We start from the raw sequence: 16,976 nt of genomic DNA, 5'->3' as shown, positions 1-16,976 counted from the left end.
GAAGGTATTTGAAAACGTTTACATATCAATAACCTTTCTGCCATTTGTCATATAGTCAAGATCTAGAAACAGCCTCGGTGTGTGATACCTGATTTAAGAGGCTGTTTGAATTTTAAAGAAATTAAATGTAAAGATTATGTTATTTAACCTCCTGTAGCAATCGCTGTAAGCCAGGATCTTCAAACTAAATTCAGTTTAACTAAATTTTACTTTAAACTTTAAACAAACTCCAGTTAATTAGAGAGTTAACACACATTAGTGACAGTGCTTCTCAAGACATTTACAGTGCCAGACAAATGCCAAATTCTCTGTGGACCAATTTCCACAAACAGTTCACAGTGCATTTTGGGGGCCCTCCAAAATGTCCTGGAACCTTTTCAGCTAAATACATAGATAATTTGCATTTAAATTTGGAGATGAAGAATTGTCACATTAAATACTTAGACTTTTACTTTAAATCCTTGGCTACCTTAGCAAATTAATTTTACCTTTATATTACCACATAAGAACTGTGTTGGAAACTCCTCTTTTTTTTCATGTAACTTTGTCTGATAAGAATGTAGCTTCAAAATTAGTTACACTTTTAACCTTAAAATTAATGTTTCTCAGCCCACAAAACCAAACTTAAAACACACATATAAAAGTAGTCTATGGGAGTCGGGCTGTAGCGCAGCAGGTTAAGCGCAGGTGGCACAAAGCACAAGGACCGGCATAAGGATCCCGGTTCGAACCCCGGCTCCCCACCTGCAGGGGAGTCGCTTCACAGGCGGTGAAGCAGGTCTGCATGTGTCTATCTTTCTCTTCTCCTCTCTGTCTTCCCCTCCTCTCTCTGTTTCTCTCTGTCCTATCCAACAACGACGACAACAACAATAAAACAAAAAGGGCAACAAAAGGGAATAAATAAATAAAATAAAACATTTAAAAAAAAGTAGTCTATAACACACAAGAGGAGAAAACTTTTATTACCAAGACATATCATAGTCATCTGTTTTTTTTGTAATATCTTTTAGATATCTGAGGCTGATTGCTTAGAGGAAAAGAACAGCTTTTAACCAGAATAGGCACAACTTAGCAACATATCTGGTCTAACACAAATTCAGTACCCTATCTCTGGGGTGGTTAGTCAGAAAAACTACTCCGTATAGAAGAATAAGGATCAAAGCTAACACAAGAACAAGGAGAATCATTTTGAGATCTGACGGAGAGCAGAACCTGAGCTGGCTGTTGTGGCCGATCAGAAGGCTTAAGAGAATATGTCCTGGCTGGCTCGCCAAATGTAAAAGCACTTCTGATCTGAACCTACACAAACTGACATGACTCTAGTATATAAGTGAAGTACAAGGAATTTACTCTTAAGTTTAAAAGAGTGAAGATAAGGCCAGTCCATATACTTACAAAGAGACGACACCAAAAGACAAAGACAAACCTCAGCTGAGGGATCCCAAGACTTGGCCGGTACCAAGTCTGGTCCCATTGCTCTGAGATAAGCAGGCTTGAAATTCACCCCCCTTTAAAGGGAAAAGTGAAGGGGATGGGAGGGTCTGCATGTCCTTGCTAATTTATCTTTGGGGTAAAAGTCTCAAGGAGAACATTCCATGCTTGTCTTCTAGGGAGGAAGCAAGCAGTGTTTACAGAAGCCAAATGGACAGGTTAACATATAGCTGAGGAAGCAGGGGTTCCAGGGTATGTATGCAGTTTCAAGATAAATATTTGTATCTGCCTGGTGCAGAGCTGAAACAATTAGTGCATTTGTATAATTTTATCTTATCTAGTTTCTAAGACACTTTCTCTAATGGATTAGTCTAAATTTCGGGAATTCCATTTCATCACAGAATCACCTGCTGGACTCCTTTATTTACTTTTTTCTTTGATTGAGTGTAAAAGAAAAAAGGAGTGAGGCACAGACAGGAAATACATCTTCACCATTGATTCTCTTCTCATTAATCTTTCTTGAAGTTGGAAAAAGGGAGTTAAAAAGGACCACTGTGCATGATAATGTGTGTGCTCAATGGAAAGTACTGGCCAGCCCCTGCCTCTTTTACTTTCTATTACTCTAATAAAAAAAGTCAGCATGGATTCATAAAATTGTTGTGTTAAAAAGTGACTTTTTTGATTTTTATTTAGTAAGTATAAGAAAGTAGCTACATCCTCTGTTAAGATACACTGGTTGTTTTTATTATTTTTTAATTTTTATTATCTTTATTGGATAGAAAAAGCCAGAAATCAAGAGGGACGAGGGCTATAGAGAGGGAGAGAGACAGATACCTGTAGCCCAGCTTCACCACTTGAAAAACTTCCCCCCTGCAGGTGGGGACAGGGGTGCTCGAACATGGGTCCTTTTGCACTATAATGTGTGCACATAACCAGGTGCACCACCACCTGCCCTATACCCTGGCCTTTTAATAGTAGTATCACTTCCATTTTCCACAAAGTAATTACCAAGTACTTCATTATTAAATCAACTTACAGGAGGTGCCATCTCTTTTTATGATACAGAGAGAAATGGTGCTCATGCTACAGAGTCCAATGCTATAATACCAATCATTATATCACCTTATAGGCCATGAGAGTGATGTATTTTATGAACAAGTTATGCAATATATGTTTGCAGATCAAATAATCAGTGATTTCATAAAATTGAGAGTGGATGTCTAATATGTTGTCAGTATGAAGTATTTTTTAATTTTCCCTTTTGTTTCCATTGTCTTTTTTTTGTTGTTGTTGTTGTAGTTATTATTGTTACTGATGTCATCATTGTTGGATAGGACAGAGAGAAATGGAGAGAGGAGAGGAAAACAGAGGGGAGAAAGATAGACACCTCCAGACCTGCTTCACTGCTTGAAAAGTGACCTCCCTACAGGTGCGGAGTCGGGGGGCTTGAACCAGTATCATTATCCTGGTCCTTTTGCTTCACACTACATGCGATTATCCCACTACACTACTGTTCAACTTCCTAAAGTGTTTTCTGACATAAATATACTTCATATATTTTAGTGCTCAGTGACCTATGAAGATGTAACAGTGATATTCACTCAAGAGGAGTGGATTCTATTAAATCCTTCAGAGAAGAAACTCTACAGAGATGTGTTGTGGGAAAACTATTGGAATTTTCTCTCAGTAGGTAATTATAATCTTCACTCATTCATTTGTCAATTAGAAGACATTTTTGTGCACTTGTTCACCAATGTAAATTCCATATATATAAATAATTTCTAATATTTTTTTATATTTAGGAAAATTACTAGAGGAACATTCCACCAATAAGCAGCAGCAAAACCACCAAAGAAGTAAACAAAGGTTTGAGTACATTTTTTAATACATACAATCATTTTAAAGTAATTAAAATTTATAATCACTGTTACCAATATATAATTCTTAAGCTAGTTCATCAAAAATGATGCAATGAGTATGTTATGATGTAGTTGGGCAAATGACTTAAGTAGTGATAGATGTAACATCATGTGTAAGATTCTCATTTTAATCAATGGCAACACATGTTGTACTATAGTGATGTTCTGGATTATCACTTTTCTCCACTTCACAGAAAAGTCTCTCCCTCAAATAATAAACAATGGAAACTATAAGAAATAGATCAGTGTGGAGTCGAGCAGTAGCACAGGTGATTAAGCGTACATGGCGCAAAGCACAAGGACTGGTGTCAGGATCCTGGTTTGAGCCCCTGGCTCCTCACCTGCAGCAGGGGAGTCGCTTCACATGTAGTGAAGTAGGGCTGCAGGTGTCATCTTTCTCTCCCCCTCTCAGTATTCTCCTCAACATTTCTCACTGTCCTATCCAACAAGGACGACATCAACAACAACAATAATAGTTACAACAATAAAACAAGGGCAACAAGAGGGATAATTAATAAATATTATAAGAAATAGATCAGTGAAGCTCAGCGATTATGAAGTAGTATGGTTGAAAAGATTAAGCATATCTCCTATAAATAACTTAATTTATAATATTTAGCTGTAGTCTTTAGTAGTGGAGAATTTCAACACCAAGACATAATATGTTGTTAACAGGTATTTCAATGAATAAATTCAAAATACCTGTAAATAAATTATTAGTTTTCATTTAATCCATTTATGTATTATATAAAGATATTTAGTATTTATCAAGATTTTCTTTGAGCTTTGTCTTATTTTTAACTGTTATACTATGTCTTTTTTATAATTTTAAATTATAAATTGTCCTTATATTGTTAGTATAATAATTTCAGTCAAATATTTTGATAATGTTTGTGTTTTTTGGGTTGCTTATAATAATGACTTGCATTTTCCTTAAGAAAAAAAAAAAAGAATGTTTTTGTTTTTATTAAAGTATCATTAAGTACCTTCTCATATTTTACAGTAATATCCTCAATTATCTTCGGCTACATGAAAGAACTCACAATGGAGAGAAACCCTATGAATGTAAACAATGTTGTAAAGCATTCAGTTCGGCCAGTAGTCTTCAGAGACATGAAAGAACTCACAGTGGAGAGAAACCCTATATATGTAAACAATGTACTAAAGCATTCAGTCGGGCCAGTCATCTTAGGATACATGAAATAACTCACAGTGAAGAGAAACCCTATGAATGTAAACAATGTAGTAAAGCATTCAGTTTGGCTGCTCATCTTAGGATACATGAAAGAACTCATACTGGAGAGAAACCCTATGAATGTAAACAATGTAATAAAGCTTTCAGCCAGGGCAGTCATCTTAGGGTACATGAAAGAACTCACAGTGGAGAGAAACCCTATCAATGTAAACAATGTAGTAAAGCATTCAGTCGGGCCAGTCATCTTCAGAGACATGAAAGAACTCACAGTGGAGAGAAACCCTATGAATGTAAAGAATGTAGTAAAGCATTCAGTAGGACCAGTCATCTTAGGGTACATGAAAGAACTCACAGTGGAGAGAAACCCTATAAATGTAAACAATGTACTAAAGCATTCAGCCAGGTTGGTAATCTTAGGGTACATGAAAGAACTCACAGTGGAGTGAAACCCTATGAATGTAAACAATGTACTAAAGCATTCAGCCAGGCCAGTAATCTTAGTGTACATGAAAGAACTCACAGTGGAGAGAAACCCTATGAATGTAAACAATGTACTGAAACATTCAGCCAGGCAGGTAATCTTAGGGTACATGAAAGAACTCACAGTGGAAATCCTATGAATGTAAACAGTAGAAAAGATAGAGTAAAATCAATGGAGCCAGTATCACCTCACCATGATTCACTTTGGTCTGTGTTACACAAGCTCCTGCACTAAATATGGTCCCCAGATCAAATTGATGGGGTTTAGTTATCTATATATGGTTATATATCAGCAGAATTCAGAATTAAAATCACAGGGCAACAAGTCTTTAGAAACAAAGGGACTGTTTCTAATTCATTATAAGAACTGTAATGGTTATCTTTGAGAAACTAGGGATATAAAACTTTGATATTGGGTGTGGTGTGAAACCATATTCTGTAACTTTAGTATCTGTCATTCCAATATTAATCACAAATAAAAATTGCATAAAATCATCTCTCGATATATTTTAAATTTTTCATCTGAGTACGATATTTATATTTGCACACATTTATACCCAAACAATATATATCTCTGAATTGCCTTGTTCATCCCAAAATATTATTTTCCATTTAGGAACGCCAACCCTAATTATCTAGCTTGAACAATAAAAGCATCTTCCCTTATTTTTCATTCATAAATGTAATCATAGCATGAAGATGGCCTGCAGCCTCCCAGAAGTGCAAATAGATGTCAGTATATTGGTTGGTTTGAATTAGAGGCTTCATTGCATGGTGGTAGGAACATTTTTCTAAACTTAAAAGCATCAAGTTTCTTGATCAAATGTATCAATTATAAGTGCTGTCACAGGCTGACAGGAAGACTTGCTCCCTCTTGGAAGTGGCACCACATATATCTCCATGCCTCACCTGGGCATGCCAGTCTTTGGCAATACAGAAAATAAGCTCCATCACTTAGAATTGTATAACAATGGCTTCTTCCTGGTAGTTGGCAAACTGTTGAACCATTCTACAGATCTGAACTGTTGTTCATCTAGGGGCCAAGGTCAGTGTGGGAAGGGGCTAGGTGTCCATAGCAGTCTTGTCCTTGGGCATGGCAGTCAGCAGGGCTGGAACCTCCAGGGATGCTCTGCAACTGTGCTTGTCTTTCTCTGAGAGGGATGTCTGTCCTGATTCTTTCCAGGGGGGCTTGAACCACATTCTGGGAGAGCAGGAGTGTCCCTTGTAGTTTGCCTCTCCACTATGTGCTTAGTGTCCTTTGACTAAAGCAGGCCACAGTCTTAGTTCAGGATCATGGTTGGGGAAATGAAGCCCCTCCTAAAGGAGGGCTCATGGGAAGATTTGTGTGGCTAGGAGGAGATAGTGGGGCCACCTCTGCAGTCAGCCCAATCCCCACTTAACTCACATATGGGAGCTTGTTTATATTGTAATTATAGTCATTATTGAGTATCTGGATGCTTAGAGGGTAGAAATGATGACCTTCTGACATTTGAGGAGCAGCACCAAGGACATCACCCTGATCGTCCTGGTTAGCACAATCATGTAGTTCTCTGCCTGTGGAGGAGTCATGAGCTTACACTCTACTCCACACAAAAGGCTTGGTCTCTTTAGGAATCATAGTGTAGACTATCTGTAAGCTTGGTAGAGCTTTGGGGAGCTCTCCCATCCTTGGATGGGGTTCTGGAAAGACACCCCACTTGTTGGCCTCTCCCATATAGGGATGAGCTAAGAGGGAAAAATTTTCCATAACTCAGTTTCCCCTTGTTAGCTTCTCAAGCCCACAGAAAGCCTACAAGTCTCTCACACTTAGTTCCCCTGCTAGCAGGCCAAATGACTGCCTGCTTGAGGGTTCAGTCAAAGTTCACCATAGTCATTTTAAGTTCACACTATAGTCATTCAAAGTTCACACATTCACTATAAGTTCACCTTTTTGATCATATAGAACACACTCATACACCCTTGCCAGTGACTTGGCAATGAGACCCCCACATCTTATTTCCTTGCTTTTCTTTGATATCTATGATTTACATCAAGCTTTGTCTCTCTCTGTTTCACCTCACTCTACTGCTTTAGCCACTATATATTTTTCTTAATATTTTGGATCATTAAGATGCCCACATCATGGAGACTAATTGTGCTGACCTTTTGGTATCACATCAATTCTTCTCATTCCTACACCTCCTCACTATAGGGGAAAGCTGACCTTTAAGAAACCTGTAATTTCTGACATATATGAAAAGTGTCCTTTGTTCTGTTTGCTATAAAGTCTTGTGTTTTACCCTAAATAAACAGAGGTCCATACTAGGATCCCTCCTAGTGCTTCCTTACTTTTGCACATGGTCATGAAAAATAGTTTCGGGAAGGCCAGTAGCTTACCTCCTGGTTGGATCCACTCCACGTGATCGCTGGTAGAGTGGTTTACCCAGACCTGGGTCCTAGGACAGGAAGGGTCTTCATGACTTCTGCTGGTTCAGAAGTAGATAGATTTTATCTCATCATCATACTGATAATCACCCTCTGGACAAACCAGTACATCACTTAATGTGGGACAGCTCTGGATGGCCTGTCTTGACCACCCCATGCCCACCAGTCTGCTGACCACCAAAAAGGTGTCATAGGGGAGAACAGGCTGTGGTGGAAGTGAGTATGCAGAGTGACACACTGGTCACTCTGGACACTAAGGCAGGGGATAGTGTGTTTATTGGGCTACAATAAGGTATTCTTATACTCAAACAAGCAGGCAGAAAAAAGGAAGTATTGTCGGACCAATCATTGTAAAGGTCAATATCATGAAATGGGAAGAAACTGGGTAGAGGGAAGTTGCGGTCTTATCAGGAACGGCTGGAGCAAAGGCTGATGCAATCTCAATGGTTATACTATTTGTGGCAACACCCTTTTGTCTGCAGGAAATGGAAACAACTATAATCTGCAGGAGTTTTGTTAAACAGCTCTTGCCCTTGAGCCAACTGCAGAATACTGGCAACCAGGCCAGCTGGGGAGAGGGGGAGGGGCAGGGAGGCTTTTCAGGTGAACTTATGCCAGTCTCAGAGAGATAACTGGGGTGTCAGCCCTGCTTGACCTGCCATATCCCCACATCTTAAGTCATTACTTAAAAAGTAAACTTTTATTCACAAGACCTCTTGCTTGTACTAATGAAACACTGGACACTCACCAAGCTGAGGAGGACTGCACATGCCCCACTTACAATGCATCTACACTGACCCAAATAGAGTGCCCAATAGACAGGGCTGTGAAGGAGCAACTTCTGAGGATGCTCTACCTTCCCAGCTGCAGCACAAAGCAGCAGACATCAGGTGACTGTCAACACACCTTTGACTTTCACATAGTGAAGGTTGCACACCAAGATGCTATTAGATCTGGGGTTTGTGAGCCATTCCTGGGTCACAGAGACATTTTCTCTCTTGGTCTCCATATGGCAAGAAGAAATAGTCTCTGCCTCTCTAAAAGCATGAGGAATCTGAGGAATGGATTCCAATTCAAAACATTTTGATGAGTGTGAAACTTCTTTGTTTTTCTTTCATATGCAGTGCTGCTTGTAAGTGAACCCGAGGCCTCTGATCATTTATAAAACTACTGCTGATCTGCCTTTCCAATCAAACTTTCTCTTCATTTCTGTAACAATGGGAGATGATTTTCTTTCCTTCAGTATACACCTTATGTCAGATTGAATGTGAGCACAGGATCCATCTGTTATATGAGCTATAAATATGGAAAAGTTTTCCATAGTCACTAGAAGTGTCATGTTGAATATTTAGTCCTTTTTCCTAGAAATATTGGCACTTGTGTTAATAAATGGTGACTGCAATATTGTGAAAAAAAGCTATTTTCCATTATTACAAGTTTAATTGAGTAAGAAAACACTAGAGTAAGTAACACGATTCTTATTCTCAGAAATTACCATGTTATAACTGAACTAAAATATTTGGTTACAGTGAAGCAGGTCTGCAGGTCTCTCACCCTCTGTTCCCGCATCCCTCTCAATTTCTCTCTGTTCTGTCAAATAAAAATGGAACAAATGGCCTCTAGGAGCAGTGGATTCAGTGTGTATTCACAAGCCCAGGCAATAACCCTGGAGGCAAAAGAAGGAGAGAAAGAAAGAGGGAGAGAGAAAACTTCCAATGGAGGGGATGCAATTCAGAACTCTGAGTGTGGGAAATATATGGAATTGTACCCATGTTATCTTACAATCTTGTTAATTATTATTACATCACTAATAAATTAATATTTTTTCTTAAAAAATATTTGGTTAAATCATGCAAAATTCAATAGTACTTGACACTGATACTAATGAGAACTGCAGAATCAATGAACTTTGATATAAACATGAACGGACACATTGCCATCATTCAGTGCCAAGCTTTGGAGAAAGCCCCCAGAGTTAAATGGATGAGAGCCATCACCTGTGGATTTACAGTGGGCATGAGACTCACAGCTGTTGTCAATAATGGCTCCAAGTGACTTTAGGTGTGCCCAGGAAGAAAGGAGGCTTCTGGGTAATTCACCAGGGTGGAAACATCGTGTTGGTGAGTGGAGAGGTGGCAGGGTATGTTCTGTGGAGTGTCTAGTGGGGTCCTACAGTCAGCAGTCCCAGCTAAAGGGGATTTATGGGAGTCTGTACCGGTGGAAACTCCTGAGTACAAAGGAAGCATCCAATTGGTCTCTGTGGAGGGGCATTGTCCTTGACTGCTAAAAGAAAAGAAGAAAGTGGTTCCAGTTCCTCTGCCTACAGTTGTGTGGGGCAGGGAAGGCCTGTTCTTGCCTCTCTGTAGGATATTCTAAAAAGTCAGCTATCATTCTACAAGATCATCTCCCCGAACTAAAGGCTGAACAGGAGAAGCAGAGGAGATGGTATGTTCTCAGGTAAATAAATGCGCATCCAGGGGGCTGTATTTGCTTTTCTTGCTGATCCCCCATGAATGCAGGACACAGCCAAGGCAGTTCTTAAATGGAAGCTCATACCATACAAGCACACTTTAGGGAAAAAACCAAAAAAGTCACAAATAAACAACGTGATTGCACACCTTAAAGACCTAGAAGAACAAAGGAACCCTAAAGCAACCAGAAAGACAGAAATAACTTGTTAGGGCAGAAATAAATAACATTGAAAATAAGAAAACCATACAAAGATCAACGAAAGCAAATGTTGGTTCTTCAAAAGAGAGAAAAAAATCTACAAAAATTTAGCCAGACTCACAAAATAAAAAAGGGAGAAGACCCCAATAAGTCAGATTGTAAATGAAAGAGTAGATATCACCACATACACTGCAGAAATTCAACATATTATGGGAGGCTTCTATGAACAACTATATGCCACCAAGCTAGAGAACCTGGAAGAAATGGATGATTTCCTAGCTACATACAAACTTTCAAAAGTAAATAAAGAAGAACTAGATAACATGAATAGGCCCATCACAGCTAACAAAATTGAAATATTTATCAAAAACCTTCCCAAGAATTAAAGTCCTGGACCAGATAGTTTTATAAATGTAGTCTTTAAAGCCTTCAAGGAAGAGTTAATACCTCTACTTTTAAAAGTCTTCCAGAAGATTGAAGACACTGGAATATTCCCTTCCAGCTTCTATGAAGCTAACATCATTCTGATAAAAAAAAAAAAAAAAAAAGCAGAAAGGGACACAACCAGAAAAGAAAACTACAGACCGATCTCTCTGATAAACATAGATGTTAAAATACTGAACAAAATTCTGGTCAACCAGATACAGCAGTATATTATAAAGATTGTTTATCATGACCAAGTGGGGCTTATCCCAGGGATGCAAGTTTGGGTTAAGATACATAGATCAATCCACATGATCTACCACATCAATAAAAGCAAGACCAAAAACCACACAGTCATAAAAATAGATGCAGAGAAAGCCTTTGACAAAATACAACATCATTTTATGATAAGACCACTACAGGAGCCAGGTAGTGGCTCACCTGGTTAAGTGCACATGTTACAATGTGCAAGGACCTGCATTCAAGCCCCTGGTCCCCACCTGCAGGGTAAAAGCTTTACGAGTGTTTAAGCAGTGTTGCAGGTGTCTCTCTGCCTCTCCCCCTTCCCTCTCAGTTTCTGGCTGTCTCTATCTATCTAATAAATAAATAAAAGTAATTAAAACTTTTTAAAAAATACTACAAAAATGGGAATATATGGGAAATTCCTGAAGACAGTGGAGTCTATATAGCAAACCTACAGCCAACATCATACTCAATTGTGAAAAACTGGAAGCATTTTCCCTCACATCAGGTACTAGACAGGGGTACGCATTATCACCATTACTATTTAACATAGTATTTGGAATAGCAATCATGCAGAAGCAAGAAATTAACGGGATACAGATTGGAAGAAAAGACGTCAAACTCTCCCTATTTGCAGATGACATGATAGTATACATAGAAAAACCTAAAGAATCCAGCAAGAAGCTTTTGGAAATCATCAGGCAATACAGGAAAGTGTCAGGCTACAATATTAACATACATCAGGAACAACAAAATATACCCCTTTGTGGACCTTGCCCTCAACTGGGATCACCAATGGCAGAGAATGATCCATCCTCTGAAGGGAGGATGGACAAAATACTCTATGCTACACCTGAGGAAGATGGGTCAATATTGGGGCAGCATGGCATGTTCATACTCAGGACCACAGAATGTGCGCTCAGATCTACAGGGCTTGCAGAGATTACACATGCTCCTAAGCTAATTATGGGCCCCAGATCACATCAAATTGATGGGGTTTACAGTCAACAATATTTATACCACTTCCCCATATTTGAGAGCTACTCTCTTCCCTGATCAAGCTTTCTGGTCCTTTTTCCAGCCATGATATCATCTCCCCATACAATAACTTGGATCCACTGGCATATCAGATTTCAGGCTCAGGGGCAAAAAGAAAAAGGGGAAAAAAAACTAGTATAGCCACAAACCCTTTGGAATATAACTAAAATATGCCTACTAGCTATCTCCAAAATGCATGACACCCCCCTCCCCCAACTCTGCATCTGCACTATTCCAGCCTTTAGGTCCATGGATGGTCAACAATTTGTTTGGCTTTGTATGTTAACTCTCCTTTCAACCACCAGGTTCCAGATACTAGCATGATCCTGGACAGACAGCCCCACTAATGTGCCCTGGAGCTCCTCTTCCCCAGAGCCCTTCCCCACTAGGGAAAGAGAAAGACAGGCTGGGAGTATGGATCAACCTGTCAATGCCTGTGTTCAGCGGGGAAGCAACTACAGAAGGCAGACCTTCATCATTCTGCATCCCACAATGACATTGGGTCCATACTCCCAGGGAGTTAAAGAATAGGAAAGCTATCAGGGGAGGGGATGGGATACAGAGTTCTGGTGGTAGGAATTATATGGAGTTGTACCCCTCTTATCTTATGGTTTTGTCAATGTTGCCTTTTTACAAATAAAAAATTTAAAAAAGAAAGTACAACTTAACATTACATATAAAATATGCTCCTTCATACCTTCATGATATACAAAATTTGTTTAACATTTAATATGCCAGTGTGATAGTGAAATTGCATTTTACCGGGAGTCGGGCTGTAGCGCAGCGGGTTAAGTGCAGGTGGCGCAAAGCACAAGGACCGGCATAAGGATCCCGGTTCGAACCCCGGCTCCCCACCTGCAGGGGAGTCGCTTCCCAGGCGGTGAAGCAGGTCTGCAGGTGTCTATCTTTCTCTCCCCCTCTCTGTCTTCTCCTCCTCTCTCCATTTCTCTCTGTCCTATCCAACAACGATGACAACAACAATAATAACTACAACAATAAAACAACAAGGGCAACAAAAGGGAATAAATAAATAAAATAAATATTAAAAAAAAGAAAACAAAGAAGAAAAAAAAAGAAAGAAATTGCATTTTACCATTACCACTGTCTCAAGCCAGGTTTGTGTACGATCCCCATCACCTGCTAAAATTAGTGGACTGAGGTGTCTTTTCTTCCATCCATCTTGGTCTATGTCTCTTGTTTTCATTCTGAAGAAAATTGATGGAGCTGGATGGTGGCACACCTGGTTGAGTGCACATGTTACAATATATGAGGACCCAGTTTGAGCCCCTGATTCCCACCTGTAGGGTTAGGTAAAGCTTTGCAAGTGGTGAAATGGTGCTGCAGGTGTCTCTGTGACTCTTTCCATATCTCTCCTTTCCCTCTCAATATCTGCCTGTCTCTAGCCAAGAAATAAAAACATTATAAAAATAAAAGAAATAGGGAGTTGGGCGGTAGTGCAGCAGGTTAAGCGCAGGTGGTGCAAAGTACAAGGACCAGTGCAAGGATTCCAGTTAAAGCCCCCGGATGCCCACCTGCAGAGGAGTCGCTTCACAGGCAGTGAAGCACGTCTGCAGGTGTCTATCTTTCTCTCCCATTCTCTGTCTTCCTCTCCTCTTCATTTCTCTCTGTCCTATCCAACAATGACAATATCAATAAGAGCAATAATAACTACAACAATAAAACAACAAGGGCAACAAACGGGAATAAATAAATAAAATATTTTTTTAATTAACATACAAAAGTCAGTGGCATTCCTCTATGCAAACACAAAGTTAGAAGAAGATGAAATCCAGAATTCAGTTCCTTTTACTATAGCAAAAATAAATAAATAAATAAATAAATAAATAATCTAGGAATAAACCTAACCAAAGAAGTGATAGACTTGTATACTGAAAATTATGAGTCACTACTCAAGGAAATTGAAAAAGACACAAAGAAGTGGAAAGATATTTCATGTTTATGGGTTGGAAGAATTAATATCATTAAAATGAATATACTACCCAGAGCCATATACAGATTTAATTATATCCCCATCAAGATCCCAACCACATTTTTAGGAGAATAGAACAAATGCTACAAATGTTTATCTGGAGCCAGAAAAGACCTAAAATTGCCAAAACAATCTTGAGAAGAAAGAACAAAATTGGAGGCGTCTCACTCCCAGATCTCAAATTGTATTATAGGGCCATTGTCATCAAAACTGCTTGTTACTGGAACTTGAACAGACACACTGACCAGTGGAAAAGAATTGACTTCCCAGAAGTAAGCCCCCACACCTATAGACATCTCATCTTTGGCAAAGGTGCCCAGACTATTAAATGGAGAAAGGTGAGTCTTTTCAACAAACTGTGTTGGAAAACATGTGTTTACACATGTAGAAGAATGAAACTGAACCACTATATTTCACCAAACACAAAAGTAAATTCCAAAGGGATTAAGGACTTGGATGTTAGACCAGAAACTATCAGATACCTAGAGGAAAATATTGGCAGAACTCTTTTCCATATAATTTTTTTTAGATTTTATTTATTTATTAATGAGAAAGATATTAGGAGTGAAAGAACCAGACATGACTCTAGTACATGTGATGCTGGAGATCGAACTCAGGACCTCATGCTTGAGAGTCCAGTGCCTTAAACACTGCACCACCTCCTAGACCACTCTGCATACATTTTAAAGACATCTTCAATGAAATAAATCCAATTACAAAGAAGACTAAGGCAAGCATAAACCTAAGGAACTACATCAAATTAAAAAGTTTCTGCACAGCAAAGGAGGCCAATATTCAAAGAGACCCCTCAAAGAATGGCATAAGATCTTTACATGCCATATGTCAGACAAGAGGCTAATAATCAAAATATATAAAGAGTTGGCCAAACTCAATATTAAAAAATATATAATCCCATCCAAAAATGGGGAGAGGAACATGGACAGAATATTAACAACAGAAGAGATCCAAAAGGCAGAGAAACACATGAAAAAAAAGCCTAGACCAAGTAAATCAGAAGCAACCAATAGCACAGCTATATACAAGATACTGGGTACTGTACAGCAAACCCTAACAAAAGGACTTTTCAAAGTTAACCCAATTACCAAATAATGTGATAACATTAACTATCAATTGTCTTTTTGAACCCTAAGACAGCAGGAACCTCACATCTCCACTATAGAGCCTCTACTTCCCCCAGTCCTGGAACCTTTGGATAGGGCCCACTTTCCTTTATGCCTCTCCCAATCCATATCAAATAATATTGCATCTGCTGACCACAACCTAATCAACGTAACGATTGCCACCTCAACATGCTTCACTTCAGACTGTGTCCAGAGACTTCACGTGTGGAATGACAACCCTTCAGCTTCATTACTCGGGTGAGATCTTTCCTTTCATAGTATACTCTAATTCCATCTCAGGTGGTTCACTTTCTAACAAAGTCCCAAAACCTAGATATACACCAGTTTCTGTGAGAGAGAGCGTATCTTCACACGTATCTATAAACTACTGCAAAATATATACCTGAAAGCAGTACACTAGAGTTTTCAGTGAGTATTCCCCTAACACTTCCTCTCCACTATTCCATGCTTTGGGTCCATGATTGCTCAACAATTTGTTTGACTTTCTATGTTAACTCTCTTTTCATTCACCAGGTTCCAAATGTCATCAGGATGCCGGCCAGGCTTCCCTGGACTGAAGACCCCACCAATGTGTCCTGGATCTCTGCATCCCCAGAGACCCACCCTACTAGGGAAAGAGAGAGGCAGACTGGGAGTATGGACCAACCAATCAATGCCCGTGTTCAGCGGGGAAGCAATTACAGAAGCCAGACCTTCCACCTTCTACAACCCACAATGACCCTGGGTCCATGCTCCCAGAGGGATAGAGAGTGGGAAAGCTATCAGGGGAGGGGGTGGGATATGGAGATTGGGTGGTGGGAATTGTGTGGATTTGTACCCCTCCTACCTTATGGTTTTGTTAATTTATCCTTTCTTAAATAAAAAAAAGAGAGAGATCCAAAAGGCAGAGAAACACATGAAAAAAATGCTCCAAGTCTTTGATTGACAGGAAATGCAAATGAAGACAACAATGAGATACCACTTCACTCCTGTGAGAATGTCATATGCCAGAAACGGTAGCAGCAACAAATGCTGGAATGTTGGGACAAAGGAACCCTCCTGCAGTGCTGCTGGGAATGTCAATTGGTCCAACCTTTGTGGAGAGCAGTCCGGAGAACTCTCACAAGGCTAGAAATGAACTTACCCTATGGTCCTGCAATTCCTCTCCTGGGGATATATCATGAGGAACCCAACACACCCATCCAAAAAGATTTGTGTATACAAATAGCAGCACAATTTGTAATACCCAAAATCTGAAAGCAACCCAGGAGTCCAACAACAGATGAGTGGCTGAGCACATTGTGAAAAGATAAAATGCACATGATAAGACTGGTAAGATGTGCTTTATGAAGTTCTCAGTGTAAAATGTAAGTCTAGAAAAGTATACACTAGGAGGGTAATCAACTATAAAATTAATAGCCTGATTAAGATTAATCACAAATGAGAAAGGGAATGAAGATGAGTGGAGGTAAGTGTAATTAAAAACAAACAGAACTAACAAAACCAAATTTAATTTTAAAAGAAAGCATTCTAAACTGTCAGAGTAACAATAAGAGAACGCTGAGAAAGAGAAAATGGAACTCAGAAAACTTAAGTGCAGGCATGTAGCTTGCACACATGCTATAGTATTTTCAGGTCTGAACACTGGAATAAGCATCCTACCGGGTGCTTTGTCCCGGTCGCCCTGTCCAGTGCCTCCAGAAATGCATTCCAGGAGCCAAGGGCAGGTGATGATGACGAATGCCCAGCGGGCCTGAGAGAACTCTATCACTAAGGAGGCAGAAAGGCCTAACAGGCTGGAGGAGATTGGGGTGATGACACTCAGCAGGAGGAGACCCTGAAGTGCAGAGTCCCCGCTCCTCCTCAAACTTGGCTCCAGCACCTGCCTGCTGCTCCAAGCCCCATCTCTGGATCAATGGCCTTGCCAGTAGTGCTGGTACTCACCTCAGTCTCAGCTCAGGGAGCACAGGGAGTGGCACCAACCAGCTCCGAGGCCAAAGTAAAAAGTGTGATGAAGACGAGGGTGGCCGTTGGGCTTCCCA

The 16,976-nt window shown here is 39.7% G+C and overlaps 2 protein-coding genes and 1 long non-coding RNA gene across 10 annotated transcripts in view; 1 reads left to right on the top strand and 2 right to left on the bottom strand.

Moving 5' to 3' along the window:
- The window catches only part of LOC103127426 (zinc finger protein 878-like), a 30,839-nt gene extending 25,319 nt beyond the window's left edge, over window positions 1-5,520 (top strand). For all 3 annotated transcript variants that reach the window (XM_060181691.1, XM_060181690.1, XM_060181692.1), the window contains 3 exons: window positions 2,995-3,121; window positions 3,234-3,297; window positions 4,354-5,520. In XM_060181691.1, the coding sequence (XP_060037674.1) occupies window positions 2,995-3,121; window positions 3,234-3,297; window positions 4,354-5,260 (1,098 nt within the window). In that variant the 3' untranslated portion in view covers window positions 5,261-5,520. The remainder of the gene's footprint in view (window positions 1-2,994; window positions 3,122-3,233; window positions 3,298-4,353) is intronic.
- LOC103127428 (zinc finger protein 709-like) overlaps window positions 1-16,976 on the bottom strand; it is a 393,603-nt gene that overhangs the window by 235,524 nt on the left and 141,103 nt on the right. The gene's annotated exons all lie outside the window — the stretch shown is intronic.
- The window catches only part of LOC132535539 (uncharacterized), a 109,424-nt gene that overhangs the window by 32,411 nt on the left and 60,037 nt on the right, over window positions 1-16,976 (bottom strand). The gene's annotated exons all lie outside the window — the stretch shown is intronic.

This window comes from Erinaceus europaeus, chromosome 23 (genome assembly GCF_950295315.1).
Source record: "Erinaceus europaeus chromosome 23, mEriEur2.1, whole genome shotgun sequence".
NCBI lineage: Eukaryota > Metazoa > Chordata > Mammalia > Eulipotyphla > Erinaceidae > Erinaceus > Erinaceus europaeus.
The sequence above is the reverse complement of the archived record's forward strand: the minus strand, read 5'-3'. Positions and strand labels throughout refer to the sequence as shown.